Source organism: Euleptes europaea, chromosome 4 (genome assembly GCF_029931775.1).
Source record: "Euleptes europaea isolate rEulEur1 chromosome 4, rEulEur1.hap1, whole genome shotgun sequence".
Lineage (NCBI taxonomy): Eukaryota > Metazoa > Chordata > Lepidosauria > Squamata > Sphaerodactylidae > Euleptes > Euleptes europaea.
The window spans coordinates 78,390,135-78,406,335 of NC_079315.1; the positions used below are offsets into that span (position 1 = coordinate 78,390,135).

The following is a 16,201-nucleotide window of genomic DNA, read 5'->3' on the forward strand; positions in this document are numbered from 1 at the left end:
CTCCACGTGAAAAAGTTATCATTTACTCCTAAGGAGAAGAGGCAGCACTGCGCGTGGAGACATAAGAAAGGCCCTGCTGGATCAGACCAAGGCCCATCAAGTCCAGCAGTCTGTTCACACAGTGGCCAACCAGGTGCCTCTAGGAAGCCACAAACAAGATGAGACCACTTGCTGTGGAGGTGTACCATATGCCTGCAAGGCAAAGATACACAGTTCCAGGGTTGCTTTCCAAGCACCACTCTACGCATAATAGAAATCATGATATTTTAAAAAAAAATCCTTTCTCTCATATATTTTTATCATTTATTAAAGCATTTATATCCTACATGTCCTTGTGGTTCACGGTGGCTTATGACAATAGATTAAAACATTTTCAATTAAAACCAAAAACCCCAAATCTCTCCCACCTCATCTGCCATTCAGACCCCCTCAAAGGCCGTGGCATACTGGCAGGCCTTGCAGTGCTTCCTAAAGGTCTCCAAGGAGGGCCCCCCTTAGCTCTTCAGAAACTTCATTCCACAGAAACAGCCATGATGGAAAAGGCCTGGACTCTGGTTGATGCCAGACGGGCCACCCTAAATGGCGGGGTAGCCAACTGATAGACTGTGTACAGTCTATCAACTGTAGACTGTACACAGGGACATATGGAAGGAGACAGTCCTTCAAATACATGTGTTTCTATTGCAAGTCAGTTGGTATGAGGGTGGGGGGATTGGTAAATTTGAAGGAACCTTTCAGAGGCTTCCATGAAAGAAGAGTTGTCTTTTATACCCTGATTTTCTCTACCTTTGAGGAGTCTCAAAAGTGGCTTAAAATCACCTTCCCCTCCCCACAACAGACACCTTGTGAGATAGGTGGGGCTGAGAGAGTTTGGAGACAGCTGTGACTAGCGCAAGGTCACCCAGCAGGCTTCATGTGGAGGAGTGGGAAAACCAACCTGGTTCACCGGATTTGAGTCGGCCGCTCATGTGGATGAGTGGGGAATCAAACTCAGTTCTCCAGATCAGAGTCCACCGCTCTTAACCACCTCACCACGCTAATTTACACATTCCTGCTCCTCATAAAAAGCTTCCGCAGCATGAGGTGTTCATACAGATGAAGCAGCTTTCACTAATCCAACATGGCTGCCAGAACACTCAAAGGCTTTTTCAACCCGGTGCTTTCAAATGAAGCGCTTTGCATGCTTAACTTTAAGATGAGCAATAAGTTATGCAGAGGCATGCTTTGAGTCAATCCTTTGACTTCCATTCTCAGCATGCTTACTTGAAATCAATGGAATAAGGTTGAGTTTGCACATGCCTACTCATACAATAATCAACAGCAAGCGATGTACACAAACGGAATTACTGAAAGAGCTTTCTCGGTTTTTCCATTATCACCAGAGGTCAGGACCCAAAGAACCATAAAACTAGCTTTGCAAGTCTAAGGAGGGCTTTAACCTTGTATTAATGTATTATTTTGTGTGCCTATTTCTCAGGGGTTATATTAATAGGTGTAATCTTGGATACTGTGTATCCTGTGCATATATCTTGATTACAAATGGTGTGTTTTTTTAGTCTAAACTTGTATAAACATACTTTGTTAACATAATTTTTTTTACAGAAATTAGAACAAGTTGCAGGGTTTTTTTTTAGAAACAACCTTTCTTACTGGCCATGTAAATAAATGAAACTAGAAATTTGGCTTGAGAAGGATAACATACAAAAATGACTTCTTCAGAGGTCTCCCTGCCATCCTATGGAACATAGACGAACTCCACAGCAAATACTCATGCCATTTCTTCCGCTCTAAAATGAAATTCTGATTTATTTAGGTAGGCCAAGCTGAGTAATGCAAATTCTACTTGTTTGAGTGTACAAGACTAAGCTTTCCTGCCTGTAGGGTTTTAACCTTAACTCTGTGGCCAGATCCATTCATTGACTTGGGTTGCTGGAAAGGTTTAGAGTTTCTGTATCTGGGTGTTTGTTTTTAACAGCTATCATTTTTGTAGTAAAGCAGGGGCCCCCAGCCCTGACCTGGATGGCCCAGGCTAGCCTGATCTCATCAGATCTCAGAAGCTCAGCAGGGTCAGCCCTGGTTAGTATTTGGATGGGAGACCACCCAGGAAGTCCAGGGTTGCTGTGCAGAGGAAGGCCCTGGCAAACCACCTCTGTTAGCCTCTTGCCATGAAAACCCCAAAAAAGGGGTCGCCATAAGTCGGCTGTGACTTGACGGCACTTTACACACACACAGGGGCCCCCAACCTTTTTGAGCCTGTGGCCACATTTGGAATTCTGACACAGCACAGTGGGCCCAGCAACAAAATGGCTGCCCCAGGAGGCGGAGCCAGACACAAAATGATTGCCACAGTTTAACTTCAGTAATACAGTAATACAGTGTCTGACAGAGCATAGAGCAACTGGCATTCTAAAGCTGTAAGGTGGGAAAGGAGCTATGTTATGAGACATGTTTTCTGCAATTATTTTAATTACAAAGTACAAGAAAAGCATTATTTAACCTCTTTTTATTTCCTCCTGTGAATAAATTCATACAGTTCATTCTGACGTGAAAAATATAATGAAAAGTCACTCTTAATTTTTTCCAAAGGTAAAAATCCAAAAGGAAGAGTAGACTATGTAGATCATTATAGTACAACACCATCGGTGTAGGCTTTATATAGTAAAAGTAAGGAAAAGAAGCACTCTGATAACACAATCCACCATACACACAAAAGGGAGTCCTTAAAAGCTTCTACAAAGGTCTCGACCCCCCTACCGTCCTTCAGTCAGGCCTGCCGCTGTTAGGCAGAACACAGAGCATTGTTCCCTCTTACGCTGCATGCAATTATCCAGCAATGGATGCTTTTCCAGGTCCCAGGTGCACAGTCCGTTCCCACAAAGAACAGGAGTATGCTGTATACTAGAGGCCACAGGAAGGGCAAGATGCTGGTTTAACTTGAAGAAATATGGGCGCTCCTCCTGTTGCTAGGAGTGGTGTGACAGTCTGAGCACCCAGCACAAGGGAGCAGAGCATCAGAGAAAACCTCAAGCTTCCCTGCTCGGGTGCTGAGTAAAGTATGCACGGTGGGAAAACAGCATGCTCTACACTTAGAGATGCAATGGGAATGGAGAGAGAAGGGGGAGGATCAGAAGAAGAAGAGTTGGTTTTTATATGCCGACTCTACCACTTAAGGAAGAATCAAACCGGCTTACAACCACCTTCCCCTCCCCTCCCCACAACAGACACCCGGTGAGGTAGGAGCGGCTGAGAGAGAGTGACTAGCCCAAGGTCACACAGCTGAGTTCATGTGTAGGAGCAGGGAAACAAATCCAGTTCACCAGATTAGTGTCCGCCGCTCATGTGGAGGAGTGGGGAAATCAAACCTGGTTCTCCAGATCAGAGTCCACCGCTCCAAACCACCGCTCTTAACCACTACGCCACGCAAGGGATTAATGCAAGTAAATGAAGTTTCACACCCTTTGTCTTCGTTTCAGTTGGTCACTGTGGGATTTGGAGAGCAATCCCTAAACAAAGTTACACTGTTCTAAGCCTAAAACGTCAATGGAATTAGAACAGTGTAACTCTTTAGGGTTGACTGTTAAAGCATTAAATATGTTATTCCAAGGGATGGCCACAAGAAACTGTTTGTTCTTAACTTTCAGTTTTATTTAGATTATAACATCTTTTAGAGATGAAAACGGATGAGGAAGGAATTCAGCCTCAACATTGTAGCTTGATATATCTTTATCAAGAGCAGCAGTAGAATTCCTGAAATATCTGAAGTCATCAAAGGTCACCATGAAGTTTACACAAGGGGTGACCTTTGCAGTGCTCCATTAATATTTCATACATGGTTATTCAAACAAAGTTTACTTTATTTACTAGCTATTTCAGGAAACATGGAGGTTAAGTCAATAATGTTCCCGGCTGTCTTAACAAATTCATATGCTAAGGAGGTCTGATAGAATTGTTATAATAGCGTTCCTCAGATGCATTTTGAAGGGTTGCACTTAGAATAAGTTTAGTGTTTATATAATTTTGTGGCCAAGCGCTGCAAACTGGCAAAACTACTAAGGAACTTCTTTGCATGTATCCAACTTGATATTAAGGTGTTTTAGAGAACATACAGTCACATAGCTTGTTACTCCACACCAGTGATACTCAGTGGCTCATAGGGTTGCCAACCTCCAGGTACTAGCTGGAGATCTCCCACTATTACCACTGATTTCCAGCTGATAGAGATCAGTTCACCTGGAGAAAATGGCCACCTTGGCAATTGGACTCTGTGGCATTGAAGTCCCTCCCCTCCCTAAAAGCCGCCCTCCTCAGGCTCCACCTCAAAAACCTCCCGCCGGTGGCGAAGAGGGACCTGGCAACGCTCATGGTTCAGGAGTCACATGTGGCTCTTTGGCATGCCAACTGTGGCTCTTCTAAGCACCGTTTCCCGGTGTGGTACATGCCCCATGCTGCAGGAAAGTGGGCAAGGATATTGCCCACTAGGGCTTGTGGTTGATATGTGTTTCCCACTTTGAAGCTCTGGAGCAGCGCCCTCCGGTGTGATTCTCATAAGGACCATGGTGCTCACCAACACCTTCCTTGGTTCCTGCCAATTGCTTTCAGACAGGTGAACTGATCTCTATCTTGCTCAGCATTGGCCATTGGAGATGTGATTGGCCATGAGGATTCAACTGTTTAGGCAGCAACTGCCACCACGGTGTTGGTTTTATTCCCTCTCGCACTCCTCTTTCCTGGTATATTTTTTAATTAACCCTCTTCTCCCTGTACTTCCTGTGTGTGTAGCTCCACCTGTGGTGGTCATCGTGTGTTTGGCTCCGCCTCCTGCAGCAGCCATTGTGTTGTTGCGCCCACTACCCTGTGTCAGAATTCCAAAGGTGCCTATAGGCTCAAAAAGGTTGAGGGCCCCTGTTCTGGAGAGACTAGAGAATGGGTAAGTTACAAGCCACCTTGGCTTTGGACCAGGGATGGAAGGGCCCATCCTTTCCAACACCTCTCCCCTACCCTTCTCTGTCGTCTCTGTGCTCTTATCCCAGGGCCTGGACATCCGTCAGGAGGACAGCAAGGTAGCCATGGAGAAAAGAGAGTACAACTAACACCATGGCAGCCATCCTGGAAAAGAGCAGTCCGCTAGGAGGGGGAGCTACTTCAATCCTTTTTCTCCATGGCCAGCTTGCTTTCCTCCGGCAGCCTTAACAATCTTATTCTCCCACACAACCAGCTGTGCTTCATGTTGAAGAGTGAGTGTGAACGCAGAGAAGCAAGCTCTTCCCCTCACTCCGTATACACAAGGGCTGCCTAAGGTTTAACAGTGGTGAGGAAAGACACCTATGCTCAGAGGTATTCCAGTACTTTAAAAGGCTTTAGCTATTTATTTTTTTGCTGTCAAGTCACAGCTGACTTATGGCAACCCTGTAGATGATGATGAATGATTAATTAATGTTTGAAACCATACATATTCCAGGTAGTCAGACCACACTATTGTTACCTCAGTTCTTACTCAATTAATCAAACGTATATGTGGCTTCCTACTGAGATGTGAACATTGCTGAGAAAAGTAGAAACACTTTCCTGATGTGTCAAAGATGGTTTTTTTTTATAAATGTGATGAAGGCCTGGTTCTGCCAGGTGGTACTGTACAGACATGCTTTTCATCGAAGGATGTCAGCTTGAGAAGGGCGAATATTAGTTTTGCTTTAGGGTTTGTTTAGATTTTTTTTCCACTTGAGTTCTTTCCTCAAAGGCCTTAGAGTGTACCATGCGTCGTCATTTTTCCTTTCATTTCCCTGCCCTTGAACCTGGGCAAACTGAAGGACTGGATTTCCCTACCTCTAATTTATCTGTAAAAAGTAGCCACGAGAGGGAGATATGGATCAAGGCCACGGGGGTGCAGGGGAGGTTTAATTCTCCCCCTCCTTGGACTGTAACTTCTTACAGAGAGCCAGCGTGGTGTAGTGGTTGAGAGCGGTGGTTTGGAGAGGTGGACTCTAATCTGGAGAACTGGGTTTGATTCCCCACTCCTCCACATGAACGGCGGAGGCTAATCTGGTGAACTGGATTTGTTTCCCCACTCCTACACACAAAGCCAGCTGGGTGACCTTGGGCAAGTTACAGCTCTGTTAGAGCTCTCTCAGCCCCACCTACCTCACAGGGTGTCTGTTGTGGAGAGGGTAGGGTTGCCAGGTCCCCACTTACCTTTGGTGGGGAGGTTTCTGTTGTGGGGGGGGGTGCGCACATGCACGTGTGCGCTGATGCGCCACTTCCGGTTGCAAACCAGAACTGTCGCCTGCCGCACGCGGCTGCAGCAGGTGGCCCACTCACCCCAGGGAGGGCGAGGGGAGGGTTCCCGCTGGCGCACATGGCTGCAGCAAGCGGCCCGCTCGCCCCGGGGAGGGCGAGGGGAGGGTTCCCACTGGCGCGCGCGGCTACAACAATCAGCCCTGCTGGTGTGCGCGCAGGCCTGCACATGCACGATTGCCCGCCGACCCTCAGCTGGTCGGCGGGCAGAGGGGCACTTTACCGGGGGGTTGCCCGCTACCAGCGGGCACCTGGCAACCCTAGGAGAGGGGAAGGGAAGGTAATTGTAAGCCGGTTTGATTCTCCCTTAAGTGGTAGAGAAAGTCAGCATATAAAAACCAACTCTTCTTCTTTTTCTTAATCAAAAACACTTCTCAAACTTGTTTTGAATACTAATTGGGACAAAATGCAGTCTTTTTTCTTGGCAAGACGTGCCATTTTTGTTTAAACCTAGGGTCGCTGCATCCTTCCAGAAGCCACATGTACTCTGTCAGGAGATTTATTTAAATCATTAATATATTTTAAATATTTACTGGGGTAGCACCTGTGTCTACAAATAACATGTGAAGCGGCCCTTAGCTCAGCCTGAACAAAAATTGCTACACTACAGTTTGAAGAAAAGTTGAGCAAAAACATGATTTCTAGGCAATCAGGCCAAAAGGTAAAATAGTTTGCATACTATTAAATATATCACAATATTCGTTAATAATCTTAGTATATGCTTTCATGACATTTAGTCCATTACATCAGAAGAAAAAGAAACAAATCCATTAGCAAAATTCAGTTTGGGACAGGGAGCTTCTATTTCTACATAGTATGAATCATTCATGTTCAGTGTGACCCTATGTATGTTTATGTTTACTAAAGAGTAAATACCACTAATTCCAATGGGACTTACTCCCACATAAGTGTGCAAGGAATTTCATCCATAGAATGAAACCATTCAGTGACAGGATTCACAACAAACTGATATAATCAAATCTATAGGGTCATTCATGGAAGTAGATTTTTCAACATTAATTGATACAAATTTTCAAATTCATACACTTTTTCTAATCAAGTTGTGACCATTTGATGATTAAACTGCAAGGCAAACAACTAGTTCATACATATGGAAAATAATGTTGATTGGGGAAAGAGCTTGATTTGGAAAAACCACCCAAGCTGGCAAATCCCATTAAGAATGCATTTAATTATTTGGCCAAATTAGTCAGATACCCCAAAAGAGCCACTGATGGTTTAAAATAAGACAGTTGGGTATTGGGTTGTTTTTTTTGGGGGGGGGGGGTTAAGTGACATACCTAAAGTAAAGTGACAGCTTGGAAATGTCTTGTGCCATTGCTATTTCTCCCCTTCTCTTTATTTTTAAAACCCATACAAACCTTGGGACTGCCGATAAATCTTCACTCTTTTCTGAGAATTTAACAGACTGGAGGTAGATTCTTATTAAATCAGCAGAAAACCCAAACTTGGTCTGGTTCAGCAGCTCCAGTCAATGGCAGGGATGAAAAGAGTAATGTCTTTCACATGATTAGCTTCTCCAGTTAGCCGGTAGGTGGGTGTGTTTAACAGAAGAAAGCGGTAGGAAGGAGCCTGTCAGCCTGCCTTTCCAGCTAATTAGCTCAGCATACAACAAAGATAAGCGAGCCAGGGAGGAGGACCCCCTGAAGGGTCTTTTGAATCTGGGCAATGTCTGATTGGCAGATGCTGAAAGAGATTCCTGGCTAATCCAGTTCATCAATGAACTGCATAAATTCAGTACAGGACTGGAAGAATTTAGGCATGAGGACACTTTGTGGCTGCCGTCTGGAAGAGGCAGACCAAGATGGACAGAACCTTGGAATCTCTACAACATATAATTTCCCAAGTCCTGCCTCACAGAGACCCTGCACTTGCATTCAAAGACTGTAAGTACCAAACAAAGTTTCCGGACTTCTGAAATGTAACTTGCATTCGTTGTCCAATTTAAACTCGTAATGAGGCATTGCAGAGGGCAAACGGGATACTGTTTTACAAATTTCATAATGTCTTTCCATGGGCTCATGATGCTGATTCTCATGACCCTCATCAAGATAATTTGTGTTAATGCTAATTAATTTCTTGTAAGGCCATTAAAAGTCCAAAGAATATTTTTCATCTCCTGGTGAATCATTTAATGCATCGGCTATCATAGAGTGCAATGCATTTATCACACTACTTCTATCTTTAGGAAAAGTTTGTTGTATTGAGAATTTGCTTTTAGACTACTTACCATTTTTAAAGGTTAGCTTTATGATAGGGTTTTATGCATGTGGCTCTTTAATCAAAGCAAGCATTATGTTACCAAAACAGCACATGAGTTTTCTGGGTTATACAATTTGTTCATGCACTATATCTCTTTGTTTTGCATGTATAACCACAGCCTTGTTTACAAGTACTAAATCTGTATCAGCCAATCAAATACTAAAAGTTTCCTAAATTTAGCTCTATGAAAATGTCTATTGGTGTCTGTTGTTATTATCTTGCTAAGCTGCATTTCATCTCCGGATAATGCAAATGAATATTTATGACCACCACCGAGATATCTTTGTTGAAGATTAATGCAAGAGTAAGGTGCTACTGTGTTTAAGAAGGGCATCAGAATATAGACCATAACCATTCTTTGCTCAGAGAAGCAAAATTCCTGAACAGTATTTATACAAGAAACTCAAGAATCTTACATTTCCTATTATAGATGGTATCACTTTATAGCCTCTCCTTCTCTAGAACAAGATAATTTCCGGGGGTGGGGGCCGGGGTGTTACATACCGGGTTTTTTGACAAATTGTAGGACCTGTCAGTTATAACTTCAGCTTATGTTGCATTATGAAAAATACTCTGCTTCTTTTGTTGGGTATCGTTTTATACAGAAAGTTCCCTGCCCATCTGTTTAACCCAGTGAAAATACGCGGGAGAAGCTTTTTTTTTTTTTAAGTATCTGCTTCATTCGTTTCTCAGTAGCTGTGTTAAGTGTTAGAAACTTCACCTTTATGCATTCTTTCACAATGAGTATGGAATGAACCACTTTGAATAAGCAGCTGGTGAGGGAGAGAGGTTGTATACTGAACTCTTATTCCATATATAGTTTGACAGGAATCAAGAGTTAGACAGATAAACACAAATAGAGCTTCCTGGGCCACCCAGAAGGAAAACTCCGCACTGTAACGGCAGACCCATGTCGAGCTGCAGTTTTCCTTCAGAAACCTTCAGAACAGATGCATCTCATAAGTAGAAAGAATTTGATCTAGAAAAGGTAGAATAGGGAGGCTTCCCCCCCCCTTTCCATTGTGGCAGATTCCTGAAGATCATCTGACAAGGTTTTGATTGAAAGTGTATGTACTGGCCTCTCAGACAAAGTTATTGTGACCACCCACAGATCTGTGGGCTGGAAGAATGGCTATAATAAAGCAGAAACACACATGTCAAACACCAATGGGGTTACAAAACCCTTTTCAGAAGAATCTTATCCCAGTACGGGGTCAGCCAATAAAAGCCACTCTTCTGAGGGAGAATATAACATCCTTGAATATACCATATATCTTAGATGTCTTCTTGTTATGTGTTATCCGCTTCCCTTAATGTGGAAGGTAATGAAAATCTAATAATTGTGTGAGAGGCCTTGCTTCAGATATCACATTACAATCAATTGAGCATCTTTCCTTCTCCACACTCCCCTTGGAAATGTGGGTGGAGTCAAGATGGTGTTTAATCTCCACCTGAACTTTAAGGTCATAAATAGTCACAGATCAAGTTTGAGTGCGATAGCTCACTGCTATTGCATTACTCTTTCTAGCTTCCTGGGAAATAGATGCAGAGATGAGGCTGAGGTTTAAACTTGAACTGTAGAGTCGTGGCCCAAACATACACACCAACTTTCATTGCTATGCCTACATTCACAAAGCGTTTTGTATTCTCCTCCCAACTTTGAAAACAAGATGCAAGGGTAGAGTTGCGAGGCCTGGAAACCAGCACGAAACCAGAAAAACTATAGTTTCAACAATACCTAAAAAAGTATGCCATAAACACAGGGTATTTAGTACATAAATGAATACAGCTGAAGATGGGTAGGGAAGATAAAAGGTAGGATGGTGGGTGGGAAGGCAAAGACGGAAGCAGGGAAAGGTGAAGATATAGAGGTTGCCAGGAGGAAGGAAAGAAGATATGGTGTGGGGAAGGGGATACTGGGGGGAGGATGAGGTACCCCTGCGAGTTCTTGCAGGTCCCCATCATTCAATGGCCTGGCAGTCACTGGCAGTCTTCAAGCAGTCGCTGGACAAACACTTGTCAGGGATGCTCTAGGCTTATCCTGCATTGAGCAGGGGGTTGGACTAGATGGCCTGTATGGCCCCTTCCAACTCAATGACTCTGTGGTCCAGCAGCCAGCACTGCACAGCCAGCACTGCACAACTGGGTCATATTTTTCCCAGGTAGAGTCTGCCAGGGGGAGGGAAGGAGGGGAAAGTTGAAGACAAGGGTGCAGATAAAGGTAGGTTGGCTGGTGGCCAGGAAGGAAAAAAGGAAGCAGGAAAAGAGGAGAGGTTGTGGGGACTTTCAGGGAAGGGGAAGAGGAAATAGTGGGAAGGGGGAATTAGCTGCCCTTGTTTTTCTGTTTTACACGATTAGATTGGGGGGGGGACAAAATAAGGGAGGGTAGGTAAATACCTGCTCCTCCAAGAGGTGAAGTGTCATAGCAGCAAGAAAAAAGTTCGTGCAGCAGCTAACCCCCAAAGCCACTCAAATGAGCCTTTTGGAGACTTACACCTGCAAGAGACCAAACCCATTTGTCAGAGGAGCAGGAGGGAGGGTTTTTTTTATATAAACAGAGAGCTCCTTCAGCCTATCAGCTTATTCACGTGTATGTACTATGGCCAACTCAAATTGTTTCAAGTTCAGCCAGAGGTAACTGAATTAAAAGCAGGTTAGAAGTTTGCAGCTTTCTGAAACCTGCACCCCAAGGCAATTCCAATTTTTCAGTGGTTTGGCTTTCAGCAGGTTGGAGGAGAATTTTGCTTGAGGATAATCCAAGCCCTTGTTCAAAGGCCCATCCAGCAATCTATAAAAACCACAAACAAATCTCAGTGGCCTAATCAGATGGCAGTCTGGTGAACACAACCCTTGTGGATTTCTGCAGAACAAGCATGGCCAGTTACTCACTGTAATTCCTACATGTACAATTTTAATTAATCATTAGATCAAATCAGCAATTGAAATCTGCATATAGAACTCAACCTGAGCAAATTTCAGCTTGGTCCGAGGGGATTCATCATAACTTTGGATTTTTTTTTCCTTTTACAAAAGGCCTTCCACCTGTGGGGTGGAAGGCCAAAGTTCCCATTTTATATAACTCAATCCTCACAACCAAATAACTCTGATTCTCAACAACTATGTAATGAGTTAATCAGGTTATGGTAACTGCAAAGGACAGCAGAATGCTGCAGAAGACCACAAATGACAAGGTCTGGAGTAGGGATGCCAGCCTCCAGGGGGGACCTGGGATCCCCTGGAATTAGAGCTTATCTCCAGACTACACAGATAAGTTCCTCTGGGCAAAATGGATGCTTTGGAGGGTAGACGCTATGGCATTGTAACCCACTGAGGTCTCTGTCTTCCCCAGGCTCCATCCCCAAATCCTCAGGAGATCGTAACCTTGATCTGGCAACCCTATTCCTCCATTCCCTGCCAGTAGCCAGGGGGGATCTGGCAACCCTAGTCTGGAGGCATAGAAGGCAGAAGCCGGGAAAACAGTTGCAGCACAAAATTTTATTAGAAATCATTACTGAGGCAGTCCATACAGCCTGACTGTCTTCACAGCTAGTATTCAACTGTTGTGACAGGATCATTCTCTAACTTCAGGAAGACCATGCCATGCTACTAAGCAGGCCTCCATTTCTTTAAGAGACAAACTGTACATAGGCGTGGCAGACCCAAGTGTCAGTATCAAGATGGTTGTAAAATTGAGGAAGGGTACTAAAAAAGGAGAAGACTTTGCCCTCCGGTTTCAGCAGTTGCCTGTCTCCTGCCTGGTCTCTTAGTCCTGAAGTGAGACTCTTTTCACCTGAGAAAGCACTGACCGAATAATTTAGTTCTTCCAGCTCACCGGTCAAAATAATCTCCATTTATAGAGATTCAGTGACACGCCTGCCTAGTAAATCACAGGTCTGCCACTGGCATGTTTAGTTTGGCACTTTAAGCAGCTATTCTTTCCATGTTGTGGTTCCTGACTGGGTCCTCTGGAAGGGGAAAGAGTTTCTGCCCTTAGGAGGAAGAGTGCAATCCCCAGTTTCAATTTAGGGATGCCAGCCTCCAGGCAGGGCCTAGGGATCCCCTGGAATTATAGCTCATCTCCAGGCTACAGAGATCAGTTCCCCTAGAGAAAATGGCTGCTTTGGATGGTGGACTCTATGGCACCGTACCCCACTGCGGGCCTTGTCCTCCCCAGGCTCCACCCCAGGCAGCTTTATGACCGTGCTTATGGTCCCTTTGCCTGAATGTACAGCAGTGCACAATTCTGACAATGACTCACTCGTGTAAACTGACAAGCCAAGAAATTGCTCTGGCTATTTTGGCCCTAGAAAACCCTGGCCAGAGGGACCGCTTCGAGCCTGTGAAAATTCTGACCCTCAGGTTTGCAGCTGCTCTTCAGATGTGAAGAACAAACACGTTGGAGGCACATGCACAAAATCTTTGTGTGCCTTGTGTTCACTGCAGACAACAAACTTGCATGCATCTCTCTAGCATGTTCCAAATTATCCCCATTTATGAAGTATTATTAAGAGGGAGTAGTAGGAAAGTGTGCATTTTATAGCAATTCGGTTTATAACAAGCAATATAATTGCTTCTCCATTTACTGTATAAGGTCACAGCATCACTCCATGGTGTTCTTTTTCTGTTTCTGCACATTTAAACAATTTAGGTGCACCAAACTGAGCCCAACATTTACAACTTCAGTGTGAGGTGTGTGTTAAATTATAGCCTCTAATGGGAGTCAGCTGCTAGAAGGTGCACTTATAAGTTATAGTATTTGCTTAAATGATACTGTTTTACTGATTATGTGCCACAGATTGAGTGAGGAAATGGAAGACAATTTTAGTGGCTTTGCACAAAAGAATCTTCTCTTAAAAAAAAAAAACCTAATATGAAGTGTATTAAACTCCAAAGGACTATGTTTTTCTCTACAATCCAATGGTTATTTAATAAGAGTCTGACAAGTTAGTTAAAACAACCCGTCTTCTAAAAACCCTTTTAAAGTTTAAAACTGACTAAGCAGGAAATACTTACCGTGTGTGTTCTTTATAAACGCCTCTTTTGTGCCAATGAAATATTCTTGGGTCTGTGGCTCTCAAAGCCCCCTCCCCCATCAGACAGGAAATTCACTACTCAAATATCAGGCCCCACTGGTTATTTGGGTGCAGTGAATGGTCCTGTCTATTGCCCATTTAAAATAGTTACTCTCACTGAGGAATGTAGGAAGACAAGATAGTTTAATCTTTCTGCTTTACTTAGAGTAACCATACAGTGGTGGCGAACCTATGGCACGCGTGCCAGAGGTGGCACTCAGACCCCTCTCTGTGGGCACGCGAGTCGTCGCCCCAGCACAGAGTTTGCCTGAGTTCGTTTCCCTGGCTGAGGAGGCTGGGGACCAGCGGTGCCTTCCCGGCTCCTCCGGGAAGCGCCGGGATCCTTCCCAGTGCCTTCTCTGCAATCGCCGGCTGCGCACTCCGGAAGTGAAGACAATGACGAGCCTTCTGCCGAGGACTGGAAGAGGCAGAGCTGGGACAGGGCTGGACTGGGAGTGGGACACCTGGGCGGCCGTCTGCGGCGGGCTGGTTGGTGACTGCAGCGCAGGGGGTTGGCGGTGAGGGCCGAACAGGGGCCCGCCTGGCGTTTGTGCTGGAGCCAAGCCCTTCGCTTAGCTCGGGTTTTCACTCTGCTCGTTCATGCAACCGAAGGTGCCTCTGAGTCCCCACCATCAGCCCCCCCCCCGCATAACAGTCTTTTTAAATTCGTATGAAGATAACAGTTGGAAAAAGAACCAAACTGAAGGGGTGGGAGCTATGCTCCAGCTGCTTTCCTTCCCCAACTTGACTGCCCATGCAGGGTTGCCAACCTCCAGGTAGTGGCAAGAAGAAAACAGTGCAGGCAATTATATCAAAAACATATATTCATGAAAAGTGCAAAACATCAAACAACAACAACAACAGTGCTAATACAAAAGAATGATCACAAAATTACAACATGTACAAAGCTATTCACAATGTGAAAAGCAATATTTCAATAAAGCCAAATGGCTATCTTCCAAAGTGACAAGTCCAAAGTCAAGTCCAAAATCAAAGTTCAAGAATCAGCATCTGCTGGAACACCTCTTGCTGCTCCAAAAAAGGTGACAGAGGGAACGCTATCCCAGATATTTGTAGCGCTTTCACCAATTATTTGGCTTCATCATCCTGAAATATTATTATAAGAATTATATATTACATATTACCATGCCGACTTAACTTGCGAAACAGGATACCAACTACACGGTAAATTTCTGTAGCTAGTCATTCTTACCTCAGCAATAAGGTTTAAGCCCACTGGTATGTATTCCTTATGGGAGATTATTCAGGTTGAATTCAACAGTTCTTCAACTTATTCTATTTTTTATTTTAACTTATCTTTTTCTATTTTCTTGTTAGCTCCCAACGAAATGGGCTGCTAATGTTTAAGGGCTAATTCATGGCCTTAAGCACATATACTTCCTGGGTCCAATCACATGTTGGTTGACTCACTCACTGGTTGAAGTTCTTAAAGGGGACAGGATCTAATTGGTCTGCATAGAAAAAAACTTAAAGAAAACAGGACAAATCACTTTCATTATTTAATCCATTAGGGATCAGAGTATTAAAGAGATGGATGAACCTCATCTCGTGTTGGAGAAGGATTTTCTGCATATCTTTAGTATCATGGGGATGATCTCTGTATTTCCATAATACAAAAAATCTTAAGTCATTCTCCGAATGCCTTTGTTCTAGGAAATGACTTGTAAGGGGGGCCTCTAAATTTCCCGCGCGTATCCTAGACCTATGCTCCCCTATGCGCAGTCTAATCTGCCGTGTCGTGCTGCCTATATAAAGTTTCGAGCATTTACACGTGACCGCGTACACCACGCGGCTCATGGTGCAATTAGAAAAATGCTGTAACTTAAACTTAAAGTTGGAGGAAGTAGAACTGAATTCCTTAACCGGCAAGCTTAGGGGGCAAACAGAACACCTACCGCACTTGAAATGACCAACTGTCGAGGAATGTTGTGTAGTTTTTAATAAGTTTGAATGAACAAGACGATCCCGTAGGGAGCTAGTCCTACGCATTCCAAAGACTGGAGGGAGTTCACAGCCAGGAATGTTTTGGATTACATGCCAATGTTTCTTAATAGCTCTCTGGATCTCATAAGAATGTTTAGTATACGTGAATGAGCAAAAAATCTTTTGGTTATTATGCTGTTTATTTTTAGATTTTGAGAATAACATCGAGCGATGTCGATCCCTAGCTTTTTGATGTGCTTGTGAAATAACCTCTAAAGGATATTTTCATTTAAGTAAAGAGGCTGTCATTTTATGTGAAGCTACCTCAAAATCCTCATTACGTGTAGAATTTCTTTTTAGTCTAAGAAAATGACTAAATAGTAAATTCTTCTTCAGGGCCACAGGGTGGTTAGAATCAAAATGCAGGCCTGAGTCCTTAGACAAGTTCTTACGGTAAGGTTTCACTGCTAGTTTGCCTGTTGTTAACACAAAAATTTCTAAGTCTAAGAAGGTTATACTTTTAGGATCACAAGTTCCAGAAAACGTTAAGTGCTCATTGGTGGTATTGAGCCATGTAGTAAATGCATGGAACATGGAAGCTGAATCAAAAA

The 16,201-nt window shown here is 43.9% G+C and overlaps 1 protein-coding gene across 1 annotated transcript in view; it reads left to right on the forward strand.

Moving 5' to 3' along the window:
- Positions 1–7,883: 7,883 nt before the first annotated feature.
- The window catches only part of LIX1 (limb and CNS expressed 1), a 36,383-nt gene continuing 28,065 nt past the window's right edge, over positions 7,884–16,201 (forward strand). The window contains exon 1 of the mRNA XM_056849033.1: positions 7,884–8,198. Coding sequence (XP_056705011.1) covers positions 8,117–8,198 — 82 coding nt within the window. The 5' untranslated portion in view covers positions 7,884–8,116. The remainder of the gene's footprint in view (positions 8,199–16,201) is intronic.